The 18138-nt window shown below is 34.9% G+C and overlaps 1 protein-coding gene across 1 annotated transcript in view; it reads right to left on the reverse strand.

Moving 5' to 3' along the window:
• LOC136038162 (cullin-1-like) overlaps positions 1-18138 on the reverse strand; it is a gene marked incomplete in the record, with an annotated part of 119029 nt that overhangs the window by 71657 nt on the left and 29234 nt on the right. The window contains 3 exon segments of the mRNA XM_065721223.1: positions 1671-1780; positions 6330-6516; positions 12060-12197. Of these exon segments, the coding sequence (XP_065577295.1) occupies positions 1671-1780; positions 6330-6516; positions 12060-12187 (425 nt within the window).

The following is an 18138-nucleotide window of genomic DNA, read 5'->3' on the forward strand; positions in this document are numbered from 1 at the left end:
CTAAAACTTTTGGATTACTCATGTACAAAAAGAAAATACCCCCCCCCCCCCGACACACACATAAACCTATAAAGTAAAGCATACTTTATAATATATAAGTATAAACCAATAAAATAAACCTATAAGGAAATTTTGTATCCACTAGCACGCGCATTTTAAAATAATATCGATTTTTTACCCAACGAATGCACCTTTTAACCAGAATGTTCGCAATATTTGCTTCTTTTAATGACAGGGGAAAAATCTCAAGTGAGACTCGAACCTACTACCCTTTGATTAAGTCTTATCGACTAAACGCTCAAGCGAACTACATACATATACGTATAGAAATAAGTGGGATCTGTTTACATTGGTTTACTTTGGAGTTTACAAGTATAGCCATTTATTAAACATGATTATAACAATAACATTTAATAAACATCCTTTATAATATCACTTTTGATTGAGCAAGAAGCCTAGGTTGATTTCGTGTTATTGCAATATATTAAAAAGCTTTTTAACCTCTAAGGAGGTTGAATGCCTTAGGAGTTTCTTTAACACAAATCCTGGCAAAAAAGGAGACAGAAGAATTTTAAGAGTGACAGAGGTCAAAAGACAAGATGACCAGAGCTTTTTCCGAATCTTTAATCTTTAAGAATTTTTCAAGACTAACATCATATGCAAGGCCGTATCCAGGGGGGGGAGGGGTTACGAGGATACATACATATATAAATTGAAATAATTAGAATTCCTATGCACTGGTTTTCTTTAGAGTTTACAACCATGGCCAATTATTCAATGAGATTGTAATAACTATTTTTAGTTGACAGTCCTAATAATATCACTTTTAATTGAGCAATAGATCCTGGGCTGATTTTGCGCTATTGCAATGTATAAAGTAAAAGATTTCTTTAATCTACAAGAAGGTTGAATGCCAAAAGGGTTTCCTTAAGACAAATCCTGGCAAAAAAAAGGGGAAAGAGGAATCTGAAAAAAGGGGACAGAGCTCTTTCTCTAAACCTTCCAGCCAGAATTTTTCAAAACTAGCAGCATCTGATTAGATTAGGCTTAACGGTATGCTTACATATTGAGTCAATAAAGTAAGTATGATGACACTAGACCCTTAAGGTCCAAACCAGCAGTGCTGACCTCCGTCTCGTAACCCTTCAGTCCGGAAGTGCAATGGGAAGCACAATGGAATGCTTACATATTAAGTCAATAAAGTAAGTATGATGACACTAGACCCTAAAGGTCCAAACCAGCAGTGCTGACCTCCGTCTCGTAACCCTTCAGTCCGGAAGTGCAATGGGAAGCACAATGGAATGCTTACATATTGAGACTAATCGACAGAAAAATAAGTGTTACCAAGTTTATCAGTAAATCCTTTTTTCTTGTAAAACAAAATCAGTTCCTTTACATTGTGAACTTTTGCCTTTCTCACATTTTAAGACGACTTGTTAATATTGTAAAAGCAATTTTAAAAGGGCTTTCTCCTTCTAAACTAAAATAAATCGGACAGGGTACATAGCTAACAGGGCAAATTAGCTAGATAATGTGGCTGGACACTATTACCAGTTCAAATTTAATCAAATTTAATTGCTATTTTGATCGCGGTTTTAATCTAGAATCTAGTGAAGAATAGGATCAGCCGATTCGTATTAGTAAAATTTGCATAGATGCTTTCTACATACCGATTTAAGTAGGCACAGACACCATTTAGCACTTTGGAACTGAACTGATATTCTTCCCATTTCTTTGTGTAGAACTGTAAAACATCTTCATCGAGCAGACCGACTCCACTCTGCAACAAATATGGTAAATATGGTAAATAGTGGTAATCGTTATTCACCTTTACCACTTATGACCCATTCAGAAAGAAATTTTACTATTACCGAGACTTAATTACTGCCAATTTGAGCCAATACCATTATTTAAACAACTTTCTTATTTGCCGACAAATTTTACGAAAAATTTTGATTGGCTCAAATGGGTGCTAACAGAATATCAATATTAGTACGATCTTCAGTGTGAATGGGCCATTACAAGTTTAATGAAAAGCAAGCAAAAGAGTTTATCAGACGACAGTCAGAAGGAGGGAAAAAATCGTTGCGCATGCATTTTCGACGTAATACCTTAAACTAGGTATCCTTTTCCCAGACCACACTGCCTTTCTACGACAAACAAATAAACTTTTAAATGGGGATGGTTCCATTTATTTAAACAGTGAAAACAGGTACGAAAGTGTAGATATTTCGATCACATATACAGCGATCAGTCATCAGTAGAAATATTAAAGTATTATAATTGATATTAACATATTTATACAAAAAGAACAAGGATATAAATCAATATTGGAAAATACCGTTGAGGTGTTTAACCAACCAATGAATGGAAGTCATGGAGTTCTGAGCTCCATGGAAAAGGCTTTTGGAGCTTAACTTTCCTCAACTAGATAAAAAATCTTCTTTTTTTCTTTAGCCAATATACCTTATAGGTTTTGAATTTATTCTAGTTTGTTAACCTACGAAAAATTATTATTATTTTTTAACACATAGAAATAGAAAAGATTGTACAGAAAATGGCAAAAAAAATGTGCCGAGAATGGCAGATTAACGTGAACTTTTCATATGATAAAACAAACATCTTTTAAATACAAAAGCCAAACTATAAATGATCTTTATTTGTTCCCTTTATCGCACTGCAATAACATGGGTATCGTCGAATACAAGCACAGAAAAGGAAAAGCCCAATTAGACAGAACGCCAAAAAACAAAACTTATGAGCAATCACTTCGACTTCAGGACACTGTTGATGTAACGCCTGACATAATAGGCCATAAAGGAGTTTAAAAATCTTTTCATCGAGTGTGAAGGCGGGTATTATAACAGTTTTTTCTCTCTTTCAGAGTTGCCAATCTTGTTTTGTGCGTGGGTTTCTGAGGTAAACGGAGAAAGTATATCTTGGTGTGCTGAAGACTTCAGGATGGCAGCTACAAACTTCTTCAGCATTTCATGCCTCCTTTCATTCAGGGTTGGGAACTTGAGTTCGATCAAGCTTTGCTCATAGTTTTTGTAATTTGGCCCAAGAATTATATTGCAGGCTGAATTGTTTCCATTTGGTTTCTGTGTTTCTCTAAGCGACGGGTGTCATAAATGACAGCAGTACATTATTACGGGCATGACACAAGTTTTATAGCACGAAAGAAGGAGTTGCTCAGTCATTCCAAACCTTCTGAGATTTGCAAAGGATTTTAGAAAACCAGCTGCTTTTACTGTGATCTGGCTGATCTGATCTAAAAACGAGAGATCGTCACTTAAGGAGGTGCCGATAATTTTTACTGATTTCTTTGATTGGAGATGAGCAGAATTGTTTATGCTATTCTTCTTCAGGAAGTTGACACACATTACATAGTTTTTCTCAGGTCTTAGCTAGAGCTTCACTTCATCAGCTTGATGTTGAAGCTCTGCAACCAGGGGTATGAGTTGACTGGGTGTTTGTGACAGGAAGTGCAGCAGGCTTGGCGAAAGATCATCGGCAAATTTGTACCGCTGTTTATGTTGTATAACTATCACAAATAAGATGGGACATAACTTGCTTCCTTTGGCCACTCCAGACGTGATGTCTTGGGAGTTGGTTGTTTCCACGTTTTCGAGTTGTACACACTTTTGACGACCAGAAAGGGAACTTGCGGGGCTCGGATTTCGTTGATTAGTCTCGTAATCAAGCAGATCAAAAGGTTTCACGGAATCAGAAATGGTTATTTCAGCAAGAGCATCAGGATTTTCCCGGTGTTCTAGTAGATCATGAAGTAATCTGACCAGATAATGTTCTGTGCTGTGTCCTCGACGGAAACTGAACTGCAAAGGATCGATTTTGTATTCTATTTCTGCTAGTAGCCACTGTAAAATCAAATCTTCAAAGACTTTTGAAAAGATGAGGGTCTCTGAATTGGCCTGAGATCGGATGGTGAGGTTGATGATGTTTTCTTTGGAATTTGTATGATAAATGCTTTTTTGAACTTATCTCGGAAAATGTTTTCCGATAGGTAATCTACTGGAATAAAGAGAGATTTCTAAAAGGCAAGATTACCAAACTTTAAGCGAAAGAAAATGCTTAGGAGTTGATTAGACTTTTAATAAATTGAAAGATTAAGAGAATTAGACATGGTAAGTAGTTCTCTTTGCCTTTTACAATCTTCTTTAAACGGTTTATAGGATTGGCTATAAGGTTGGACAGAATTCGACATCAATATATGCGATAAAATATCCGCATCAAAATCGAAATATCGACATCAACAACACCGTTTGAAAAGTTTCACCATATTTTCTCTAGAAATTACAAACAGATCCACTTTCAGATATTGTGCTGCAACTGTTGACAAGTTCCACCAAACGCCAGTGATATTGACCGAAGACAAAACAAAACCGATCCGATTAGTCTCTGATCTGAATCTTAACAATTCAGTAAAGCACGGAAATGGTCCTTATTTCAGTTGAGCATCGCCATACAGTTAAAACTAGCCATTTTTTTTTTTTTTTTAACGTCCGAGTTACACATTATATCAGGTTCAGAGGATTGAAAGGTGGAAAGGATGGATGAGGCCCAGAACCAGGCTTGAGGTCCAGATACTCATAAGAAATGGAATCAGAGCATTTTGCTAAGGAGAGGGACATGCAATAGTCATTTATCAGCCGAGATTAATTTTTTTTTTAATCAGTTTTTTAGTGAAAGCAAAGAGCAAAGTTGAAACTTAGAATGAATAAAAAAAGCTTTGAACGAACAAAAATTGCTGCTTCGCAGTTTATGCAAAGTATTTTTGAAAAACTCTTTAAAAAACTGGCACGCGATGTTTTCCAATAGTTGTACAATCCTGAAAACTAACGCTTTACTGAAAACACAAAACAAACGTATTAAAAAAGGTCTAAATTAAAAAGTCAATAGTCTTGATTGTTTAAAACCTGATGCACAGGTAGACAATGGCAATATGAATCGAATTCTAAGGAGATAAAAAGAAAGTAAAGCCTGGATATTTCTTTTCCATTCAGTTTAGTGCCAGTTAAAGAACAAAAAAGGCACGAGTGAGAGTATTCTACGACAAAACTCTGTTTCTCTTTGGCTGAGATTGCTTAAATCTTTGCTTTCCTCTAAAAAACTTCTTTATCCTAGAATTAACGCCTCAAACTAACTCACACAAGTTAATAGAACAAGGGGCAAAAAACGCCACCCCACTAAAACAATTTGTATATAAACAACCGTGTCGACGAAATCCTTCATGCCGATGATGCCAAGCCATATCGTGAGGTGACGTCAAAAAAACAAAAACCGCAGAGGGAGAATTCCCGCATCCCGGAGTGGATGGACGAGTGATTGATCAAAATAAATACTACAAAAATCCACCTTGTGAAACGGGGTGAAAAGCAACTGACTTCCTATACCTGATATTCAAAAAACAATCAAAAGGCTAAGTAGACCAAGACCTTTAAATTCCTATGAACTGCAATCTATCATTAGTTCCCTACTATGATCAGTAGTAAAGAACACTTCCTAGAAACCAAACTCATAAGAAAAACCTTTTACCAGCTGATGATATAACGCTTCCCATGATTTCAACCTTAAAACAAATTAGACACATTATTCTATCTTGAAAGGTATGACATCAACAAATTGCGAAGATATATTTTAGTTGAAGAGTAACGTAAAAACTACTGCACAGAACTTCTTTCTATGAATAGTAAGTTAGTAGACATAAAGAACCAACATCCCTCCCTCAAGGAGCCGAGAAAATGTAGGTTAGTCTAGCCCTTAGAAAAGATGGGGACAGTTAAGGAGAAAATTCCTTCCTCTGAGATACTGTTAATAATAATAAAAAAATGTTGCAAATTTGATAAACTTTCTTAAAGTGCAAAAAGTCCATTTTGAGGTTACTCTTTCTACGGAGGGAGAGGGGTTTCTTAAGGCAAATCTCATGGAGGGTATCACCCACCAAAATATCCATAAGTCTTATGCACATACAAACACATATATTATATATTACATATATTACACATACACCCGTATATAATATACTTCAAACATTGCTTGTTTCCTTTTTTGCAATTTTGGCAGCATCTTCTGAGCCCAGTAAATGAGATATATTCCTTCAAGTCAGAATTAAGCATTTAATAAGAATTAAAATATATTTTAAGGAGTATTCAGACTTTTATTTGTACATTGACGATGTCAATGGACAAATAAAAGTGGACTTTTTCTGTACGATCCAATTTTTGTTTATGGCTTAAAAGTCTTAACAGATGATATTATTATTAACGCTATATCCTTACTGTGCTTTCAAAAAACAAGCATCCATTTACCTGTGACAACGCATTCAAATATTTTTCAAGGAATTGCTTGAGTCGGCGATACAGTTCAAATCCAACAAATTGTGCTCCAGCCCCTCCTCCTGCATGAGCATCTTTTCCTTTCTTCCCTTTCCCTGTGACTGATTGGCTGCTTTTCGGGGCGTGATTATTAACTGATGTGCAATAATTATACACGTGACTGAAAAATATATTCATCTTAACGTGCATTACGATTAACAGTTAACAGCATCAATAAATGAAAATACCCCAGGGTCTTACCATAAAAGACATGAAAATCCTGATGTTACCGAAACAATTGACAAAAATAGATAACAAAATAGTTTATAATAATAAAGGAATTATGGATAATATAATAATAGATAATAACAGACACAAAATCTTGTTCTCTGTGACAGTGAAGCAAAATGAAAAAATTGTAGATATTCCGACCGTCGCATGAAGGATTAAATCCAAGCATTTTTTTTACCATGAAAGGAAGGGGGGAATACAAAACAAGGTATTTCGTTGCCATAAATATTCATTTCTTTCAGCCAGGTTATGTGGTCTGCAGGATTTCGGTTGCTCGGTGCAACAGCAAGCCAAGGTCTAACACAGTACAAAAGTGGAAATTCATGGTTGCAAACAGGCTGGATGCAAGGACTAGGCAAGTCTTAACTCGGGGCAAAAACGAGCCTGACTTGAGTTGAAGTCCTGACTTGAAGACATGTAAGTCCTGACTTAAGGACATAGAAATTGAGGGCCAAACTTTAAGTCCAATATTTTAGTTGAGTAAGACAAAAACAACCACGGAAAAATATATATCATTTCCGTTAATCGCAAATGACACTGTAACCTCTGGAAGGCTTGAGGAAAGAGGCAACTCCTGTTTTCCTTGTGATATTTTATGTGTATTTTAAATTTGAATTACTATACTAATTTATTTCTGCTCCTTTTAGGTTTTAAAATTACCCTTAACTTTCATGGAAAAGTCCTCTTTTAAGATAATCATAATAATAGAACAGACTATCATTTGAGTAAATTGACTGTAAAACTCTTACAGTTTTTTTTTCTATTTATGTATTTATACTTACATATTGTCTTATCTTCGCGACTTGGAAAATCATTAAATAAGGGAATCAATCCTCAAAATTAATCCTAAAATGTAACTAGAAATTTTGGATCCAGGAGCAAAAAAATAGTTCAAGAAGTCAAAGCGAAGAATAGCTTATTGTCTGACTATAAGTCCTTCTCTTTCTGTCCAAAGTTTGATACATTCTCTAGCAATAAGGATTAAAGGTACAAAAATAGTCCAATTTAGTAAATATACCAAGCAACTGAAAAAGGTTCCAATAATACCGTCTAAAGATTTCATTCCCCTAACTTTTTTTGTGCTTTTATACCACTAATAAATTAGTCATCCTACAACACCGTAAATATAAGTACGAATTCACCCCCAGCCCTGGAGGTCTACACACAAGTGCAAAAAAAAATCCATTTTCAAAAGGAATAATAGCCTAAATGGGGACATTAACAAAGGAGACTATTCAATTTAAAATCAACCAAGGTTATGATACCCAGTTTCAGAAACTAACAAAACACTGTATGTTTATTATTTTCATGAATGTTAGCAGCCTTATGGATTTTTTCCTCATATTTCTTATTCTTGGTTGTTTGTTCTTTTGGTTTCTGAATTCTTGTATCACGTAAAACCAAAATGACATTATTTCTTTTTGAAAAAATAATTTGTATCATCCTTACTAAAAATTAGCTTTAATGAAAATTGCCATTAAGTTTCAGTAATAGATAAGAAACCCAAACAAAATAAATATAGTACTTAGATACTCTCAAAATGCCAATTATACTTATTTACAAGCTTTTTCTGATCCGATTCTTTTTAATCCAGTTTTACGTTAGAGCTCAAAAATCTTTTGCGCTAGACCTTACCGATTGGGTGCGGTAGTAGAAATTTCTCCTCAGCCCAATTTTGAAACTAGTTTCACCAGTTTTACAGACATAAGGATATAAACGTATGGTTGTACACAAAATTCCCCCACTTACGTCAACAAGACTGTCCTTGTTTAAATGCGAATATTTTACAGTTGGATTCAGACAAATAATATGTCACTGGAAAGCTCTTAGCTAGTATACTTTGAATGTAAAAATGTCTTTGACAGGTATGCATGCAGGAGCAGATGTTCTCATTTTTCAGGAAGGAAAGGAGGGGGGGATTCTTAAGACCCAATGACTGGATGAATTATTCAAGGATTAATACAAAATAAGTGACAATGTGTTAAAGTAGGGATTGCTTTTGGGAAACACCCCTCTCACCCCTCCAAATCATAAGTCCAGAAACACCCCTCTCTTCATATTACCTAAACCATGGGGTTAAACTCAATTGCAAATATGTCAAAAAAGGAAAGTTATGAGAGCAGACAATTATGTAGCATTTCACATGCAAAATGTTTTAATGTCTGTTCAATGTTAATATTGCTCTATACTTTAATCTGTTTTTTCTATAGTTAATTTCTAGAAGTATGGTGATGGATTCTTTTTTCTATCTTTTGTTTTCAGCAATGAACATCTCAAACCATTCGTTAAAGATTCTCCAAAGAGACTTAATTTGGACAGAAACAAAAAGTATTCAGTGTTGCAAATTGCGACCAAGTTCAATAAAAAATGCTTCAATTTAAATTTACCTGCAAAATAGGATAATCCTTGCAGTAGTTTGATCGCACTTGACCCCCCTCCCAAGATTTCCGAAGCAGTTTATTGTATTTTAGTGTTTTCATTGTTTATGTCCATTATTATATTCGTAAACCTTTTTTAGTATTGCCATTGAAAAATGGCTTATTTTAGTATTTTTAATATAAAAATTGAAAGATAACGAAGTTATTGAGCCCCCCCCCCCCCCAGATTCAGAAAAAATATATCCCTCCGCTTCCGTAAATTTATGCCACTGTTTTCAATAATATTATTTTCTAAATACATTTCTTTTTTCTACTCTTACTTCATCTTATTCCAAATTCTTGGAGAGACCATCTGGTCTAAACATAGAATCTCAAAAATCCTTATACTAAATTAGGACACTTCTAAATAGTATAAGAGATAAAACATACAATGTAAAAACAATATATATATATATATATATATATATATATATATATCTATCTATATATATATATATAAAAATAAGTTGTCTGTCTGTGTGTCTGTCTGTGGATCAGGTGACGTCATGTTTCTGTGTTGACTGACGTCATGAAATTAGTTGTCGTCATTTTTGCTACGACGGTGACGTAATTAATGGTATTTAAGACATGCGTTCACGGAAAAATGTTTAATTGTAAAATGACTGAAGAACCTACAATGGCAACAGCCGAGGAAGCTGCTCAAAGAGTCTATGCCAAAAAACTTGCTGCTGATAGAGAAAGTAAGAAAAGAAAGCGTGCCGAGGAATCACAAGAACAGCAAGAAAACAGGCTTACGGCTAAAGAACGCAAAACCGCGCAGTTAGATGAAAATCCACCTGGAAAACGAGAGTCAAAACATATCAAAACTGAAAATGATAGCGATGATGATTGGGTTTGGGATTTCGACTTGGATAAGGTCATCAATGCCTACCAGATTTAAGTTAAAAAACAAAGGTTCGGCGACATGTACTTCATATTGACGCTGAAAAATAAAGAAGAAAAAAAACTGAAAAAATGTAAAAAACTAAAAAAAAAACTAAAAAGAAAAAACACTCAAAGATAAATTACAGACCGGGACTCAAATGACGACCGACACAGAGGGAATATAAATGACGACTGGGAACCTCAAAGAAAAATTACAGACTGGGACACCCGGACACAAATCACGACCGGGAATATAAATGACGACCGGGACGCAGGGACACAACTACAACGGGGACGCCGGGGGCACAGGCGGGATATATAATTGACGACTGAGACACAGGGATTGTTTGAATAGAAATTACAGACCGGGACACCGGGACACAAATGACGACCGGGACACTGGGACACAGGGAATATAAATGACGACCGGGACACTCAAAGAGAAAATACAAACTGGGACACCAGGACACAAATGACGACCGGGACACAGGGAATATAAATGCTATTTATATGCACAGACAATGGGACCGCGAAGAATGTTGTATATTCGCATGTTTTACGTAGTTAAAAATATATATTTATATCTCTATTCACAGGTGGGACACAGGGACACAGCTACAATGGCGCGTAACTAATATGGCGCGTAACGACTTACGCACGCGGGGGGGCTTGGGGGGGGGGTGCGAAGCGCCCCACCAACTAGGTGTTGGGGTGGCGCGAAGCGCCACCCCAACAGCTAGTATATATATATATATATAAGTTGTCTGTGTGTCTGTGTGTCGAGTGACGTCATGTCTAATAAAATCGTTCGAAGACAAATTTTTAATTGTAAGAAGATCGTGGACGGAAAAATATTTAATTGTAAAATGACTGAAGAGCCTACAATGGCAACAGCCGAGAAAGCTGCTCAAAAGACAAATTTTTAATTGTAAGAAGATCGTGGACGGAAAAATGTTTAATTGTCAAATGACTGAAGAGCCTACAATGGCAACAGCCGAGGAAGCTGCTCAAAGAATCTATAACAAAAAACTTGCGGCTGATAGAGAAAGTAAGAAAAGAAAGCGTGCCGAGGAAAAAATAAAAAAAGGAAAAAAACTGAAAAATAAAAGAGAAAAACAAAACTAAAAAAAATAAAAATAAAAATAACTAAAAAGGTAAAAACTACAAAAAAAAACTAAAAAGAAAAAAAACTAAAAAAAAACTAAAAAAAAAGGTAAAAACAAAAAAAAACTAAAAAGAAAAAAAGGGGAAAAATACAAAAATTTATTTCATCATATACTAATTCAAAAACGATAGCAATCACCATCAACAAAGCTCAAGGGCAATCATAAGAATCATGAGGTATAACTAAAAAAAAACTAAAAAAAAAAAGGTAAAAAACTAAAAACTAAAAAAAAGACCAATTCAAAAACGAATGTATATACAGACCGGGACACAAATGACGACCGGGACACAGGGAATATAAATGACGACCGGACACTCAAAGAGAAATTACAGACTGGGACACCAGGACACAAATGACGACCGGGACAAAGGGAATATAAATGACGGCCGGGACACAGGGACACAACTACAACAGGGACGCCAGGGAGCACAGGGGATATATAAATGACGACGGCAACATAGGGAATGTTCGATTAGCAATCACCATCAACAAAGCTCAAGGGCAATCATTAGAATCATGAGGTATAGATCTGAATACGGATTGTTTTTCCCATGGACAATTATATGTTGCATGTTCAAGAGTCGGTAAACCTGACAATCTATTTATATGCACAGACAATGGGACAGCAAAGAATGTTGTATATTCGCAAGTTTTACGTAGTTAAAAACATATATATCGCGCCATATATATGGCGCGAAGCGCCCCCAACAACTATATATATATATACAAATTTATATATATTTACATTTATATATACATATATATATATATATATATATATATATATATATATATATATATATATATATATATATATATATATAGCCATTTTTCAATGGCAATAATAAAAAAGGTTTGCGAATATAATAATGGACATAAACCCATGCTCCTTCACATTCTGTATCTAAAACTAAAATAGAAAAACTTCCATGAGCAAATACACATTCAGAAATAAAAACCACTTACGTATACAATTCCATATATCTATTTTTAGACATTGTCTGTCTGTTATAAACTTGCTGTATCCCACAGTGGAGATCTTCCCAAATAATATCCAGGTCAGATGGCCTTGAACTGGCCACATAATTGGTCATGACTTTGTCTCTAAAACGATTATACAATAAGCTTCAAGGTCATTAACTAAGACTTTTTTTGGAATGGAATAATAATAATTTTCTATGGCACTTCTTCATTAAAATCCTAACTAATCCCATATAATATCCAGGTCAGATGGCCTTGAACTGGCCACATAATTGGTCATGACTTTGTCTCTAAAACGATTATACAATAAGCTTCAAGGTCATTAACTAAGACTTTTTTTGGAATGGAATAATAATAATTTTCTATGGCACTTCTTCATTAAAATCCTAACTAATCTAAAACACCAGAAATACATCATTACAATCTATCTTTAAATCCTCAAGGAAATGCATCAAGAGATTTCCTTTCCCCTTTATTTTATTGAGTTATTAATACCACATCTTATTTGAAATATCCTTAGATAACAGATTAATAACTTTCCAAAAAGCAGCCACTCTATATGAGTAAAGAATTAGATTGTGGGGTTAAGGACAGCGGGACATATTCCCGCCTTGATTAAGAACAAATGCCTTGTTTTTTGCGTTTTTTTTTTTATAAAGATCTTTTCATTTGAGAGTCCAATTTAGAGCCCTGAAATGGACCCTAAAATGACACCTAACTCCTGCTGCTGTGAAACTGTAATTTAGAGGCTTCTTGGTATCTTAAAAATTAGTCAAGTTAGGTGACCAAAACTTTCACAAATGAATCCAGTGTCAAAATTACACCCTGAAAAAGTATTACCAAGCTATTCTGTCTACCCTTTTCAGATTTCTAGGGTTTAGAAAAGAAGTCTAGTGGATTTTCCCAGAGAATGGCTCCTTTGATACGTGTATAATGTATGTGCACGCTGTGCTGGGGCTGATCCACTCCTTACTTACAGTTCGTTTCTATGAATTGATGACATAAGAACTTATGATGCTTTATTGAACCTCAGTGCCAGCTATTCCCAGGCGTGGCTCCAACCATTCCGCTGTCACAAGGTAAATGATATAGATATTTAGATAATATATAAAATAGATACAGAAGATAAGCAATTGATCTGTGACAAAAAATGAACACACATTATACAAGAAAAAGTGTTCGACTTTTTCTTAGCAAAAACATAGTTAAGAGCGACATTAAAAATTGAAACGAGCTACAAATTCTCCTGTATATAAGGGAGGGGGAGGAGTAGAAAGAGATTCCTTTTGGGCATACATTGCTTCTAAAATTCCATTTTTTAGAGTTTTGATTACTGTTAACACCTAACACTATTTATAGTTTGCTACCCCAGGCTATTTGATGGAATTAATTCTAAAATTGATGGCCCGATTGTAGGATTTCCAATTAAAACGACGAATTAACTGCAAAAACATGATTACTATGGACTATCCTACAACCTGATTAGAAGGGACCAAAATGAATTTAACTACGGGATATAAGACTGCCGGGGAAAGAGAAGAAGATTGGGTGTCAAATTTGTCAAAGCAAGCCATTTCTATGGCAATTATACGGTATGTCGTTAGAAGTGCCAGACTGGAGGAGATTATGGGGGACTGATAACTTTATTTGCAAACAAGGCCATCCAACTGCATTGTGAGAAAGCATATGTAACTTCAAATTTTGAAGGAATAAAAATAAAAGCAAAACTGGGTATCTTATCAAGATAAGGTTAGGATTTAATATACTCTTACGTGTAATTTTGCGCTTGCTCATTATACCTATCAAGCCAACTAAAACCTTTTTAAGTTCGAGCTTCAGACGCATAGACAATTGAACTAGTATTGTCACTTTAAGCATGAATAAACTTTTAAGCATGAATAAAATTATTGTTCATAGTAAATTTGCAAAACAACGGCTTCTTATCTGGCATAAAGATAAGTTTACACAAAACGTTTGAATGTATCCAAACACCCTCAATCCAAAAACACCACCTTTATATTCTCCTTCTCTAGCAACTGCTCAGAGTATTTTCCTTGTTCAAACAGTCGTGTTACATGAGGTCAAAGAGAGGTAAGTTTGACCCTGGAAAACTGTAATGCTCAAAATAACCAGGGGTAGGCGTAGGGGGTTTTGACTCCAACAACAATCAGTCTAGAAGTAGTAATAACAAGATGAAGTTTCTGAGATCAAGAGAGGATTTTAGTGGACATACTCTGACATAAAGGTAAATATATATGCCATTTGGAATTGATTACTTATGGTCTGTTTCATGGATTACTGCCATCATCACTGAACAGTGGTCATCTTAATCCAAAGAATTTGTCTTTATTACTGGCAAGCATGATTTTAAGCAAGGTTATTTAACCTGGATAGAGTAGTTATGCATTTTGCAAACTAATTTTAAAAAACAATTGAATATTCTCAGCATTTCAAGGGCGAGATGGATGTGTTTCGTTTAATTAACAAGTACCAAGACTTTTTTTGAGACACTTCACGATGGCGTTCCACGTATGCTGTAGATTAAGTATTTATATAAAAGCGCTGAGATAGACAATAGTAGCTTATCTGCTTCCATTTGTACTTTTACAAATCTTTAGTTCATTTTTTTTTTAAATTAAATTTAAAACAAAAAGCTTGCAAGAGTTTTTGTACTAACATAGTATCTAAATCACCTGCAAAAACAAAATGCATTTTCACATCATAAGCTAGTACTTCAGAAATACAATTACTGACAGACAAAAGTAAATTATTCATTGATAAACAAAGCAGAATAAGACCTAAACTATTTCTCAGTAAACAAGGTTATTTATAGAAAGCAATTAAAATAAAACGTTACACACCACTCAATACTGATATCTATCAGGTAAAAATTAGGAATCCGGAATTAAAAACAATTTTCAATTTTATATGTTTTAAATTCTTAAACAAGTAAGAACTTTGCGCCAAAAGGCTTTTAGACCATAGAGATGAAAAATCAAAATTTCAAACCCTTATATGTGATTTGCAGAAAGTTGGTCAAAACTTTCAGAAGCTGTGTTACAGAAAAATGAACAGAACTTTTTTTTGCAATTTCAAATTTTTGCTTTAACTGCTAGATAAAGCTGACATCCCCTGTCATGATTATGAGATTGTAAATAATTTAAGGTAAAAAAAGAGAAGAATTGTTGCTGCTTTGTCAAGATGCCATTATCATTAATTCTAACTTTAATTACATACCATTGACACTAGTAAACATAGTTTTAAATTACTCTGGGCCAGGAGTGTTTAGAGAAGCACATTTTTCTTTACTAAAGAATCTAAGATTGCTCTGTCTAGGCAGTGCAATGTAGTTTTAATTGAAGATATTGCAATTAGCAAATTGGTCATGGACAGTGATGTACATTCAACAAAAGACAGACAATTAATATAACTCATCAATAATTGTACATATTTATTTGCTTTAGTTCAATATACTTTTTATTCAGTTTGTTTTTTAAAGTTTTTTTTCTCTAAGTTGAACTTGGAATTTTTTTTTAACAGATAGTTGGATATTATTCAATGTCTTGGATTTTAGTTTGACTCTGTATAATTTTGAATCAATATTCAAATTTGTATGGCAATGACTGTGATTTTTATATGTTTAGTACCTTGTATTTTATTATGACAAGAATTGCTGCTGATTGGCATGACTGTGGAAGGCACTTGATAACAAAACCATTAACTGCTTATTGTTTTCCATATAAATTGTACTGACGGATCCCACAAACCTATTTCTAGCAGCCCCATGGAGAAAGATCTTGGTATCCTGGTAGATGAAGAGTTGAATTTTCATACTCATGAACAGGCAACTATTACAAAGGCTGATCAGACACTTGGCTTAATCAAAAGAATATTCACCAGCAGATCTCCAACTATTAATTTTGAATGTGTGTTGCATGCCCAATCAACAAGGCTGACTGAGCAGTTATGGAATCAATCGAGAAGAGGCGAAATAAATCCATTGAATGCATTAAAGACTTCTGTGAAGTCCCTTAACCATCCTATCTCTGTACACTCAGATTACCATCTTGGCCATATTGATGCAAGTGAGGCAATGTGATAACAACATACAGGCTTCTAAATGCTGAGGATGCTATTCCTAGTCTTTTTCAACTGGACAAATCAATGAGAACCCATAGTCACCCTCATAAGCTTTTTTGGAAATAAGCAAATACCAGACTAGGAAACAAGTTCTTTTCATATAAAACTGTCAGCTTATGAAATTCCCTCAGTGAAAAAACTGAGACCTCTACCAGCATGGAATGCATGCAAGCCATCAGCAGACAGGGAGGGGCTTAACAAACCATGATGCACCATTTGCAACACCACAGAGGACTAACTATCATCACTGAACCTGGTGAATACAGGATTCATCCTATTGATACTAGGTGTGATTTAAGATAATTTATGGTAATGAAGTAGCAGTGCTCATTTGGCAGCAATTTTTTTAATTAAGTAGCCCAGCAAACAGTGTGTCCATTTTTCATACAACAGAAATTTCCCCTTCCAATAGAGATATTTTCTTGGGTCAGGCACTTTTATCCACTGTAGTTAAAGGCAAACCAGTAGTCATGGTAACTGGGAATCCAAGTCCCTAGGCTTTGTCTATGACCCTTGAGACCAAAGAAGGAGCTATAATTACTCTTGAACATGTTTCATCTTTGCAATGTATGTCTACATTTACTGTTTCTGAGCAACAAGTCCACCACCTCAGTCTGCATCTAAATAATTATTGCAATGCCTAAAAGAGGAAAGAGACAAAAAAAATTAAAAGTAAAGAGGACAGTAAAAAAGAAGTATATTAGAAGTTATAGAAAAAAAGTAGTAACATGCTTCTTGATCTCAACAATATTTTGAGTAATGAGTTGCATCATTGTCTGGACATGGAAGACACTGATCCTGATTTAGTGCATACAAATAATTTTATTCTTGTGATGTTTGTGATTGGCAAATGTAGTGCCAAGATTTTTTACCTTGCTATGAGAGGTGTCAATCAAGGTTATTTAGTGTTTCCTTCAAAAGAAAAAGTGGACAGAAATTCATGCTTCTAGATATTCCACATATGGCTGATACCACAGCATAGAACATGGTTTTGAGACTTCCTTGCCCAAAGAACTTGGGGAGCAAAGAAAAAGCCAGCTAATAATTAGTCTTTGCCTATAATTCCAGCTTATACAGACTGTGGTGAATTGGACATAATTTTAATGTTTTTATTTCATTTTATCACCTTAATTTCCTCTTTGGAGTGAATTAGTTACTAGAACTGTGATGCTCCATAGTTGATGATAGTAATAGATCTGGTTGCTCTGTTAAGATTAAGCAACAAACCATCAGGACTAGAGAGTGCTGGAATGCAATTTAAGCCCACTTGCTAACAGTGATCACAAGGTAGGTATGTATCAAGAACCATTCTCCAGCAATTTAGAGTTAGCACCACCACAGAGCAGCAACTTTGGATTAAGTGTGAAAGATGATTGGGTATGACCAACTGCATCATCCTCCAAGCAGACTCTCTATTGTCTTCCAAGAATATTATGGTAGTGAGGGCTGGGAGGGTTTCCTCACTGGAATCTTTATGGATTGTCCTCTCATTCCTTGTCAAGCCTCTCTTTGAATTCCTTAGGCAAGGTTGCAGAGACTGTTGCTTGGCTCAGTCGGTTCCAATTGTTCACTACTTGCTGGCTGAAAAAATATAGTCAGACCTTGGTGCTAACAGTGGATTTGAACAGCTTTTTGGAAAGTCCTCATGTTTGCCTTTTGTGGGGAGAGAAGGTGAACAGTTTCTGGAAGTAACTGTAGGTGAGCATTATTTCATTACACCTACACTAAAAAACGAATGTTGGGAGGTTAGCAGATTGTAAACTAGTGTAGTAGGGTTGAATGCATAAACTGTCAATGCAGTCTTGACAATTCCAGTCTTGATTCAGAGTTCATGGTGTGAGGACCTTTTTTGGATATAACTTATTGCAAAAGGATTATAGTCTCTACCTAACCTACAGCTAATATTTTGATAAATTAATTCAGT

This window comes from Artemia franciscana, chromosome 17 (genome assembly GCF_032884065.1).
Source record: "Artemia franciscana chromosome 17, ASM3288406v1, whole genome shotgun sequence".
Taxonomy (NCBI): Eukaryota; Metazoa; Arthropoda; class Branchiopoda; order Anostraca; family Artemiidae; genus Artemia; species Artemia franciscana.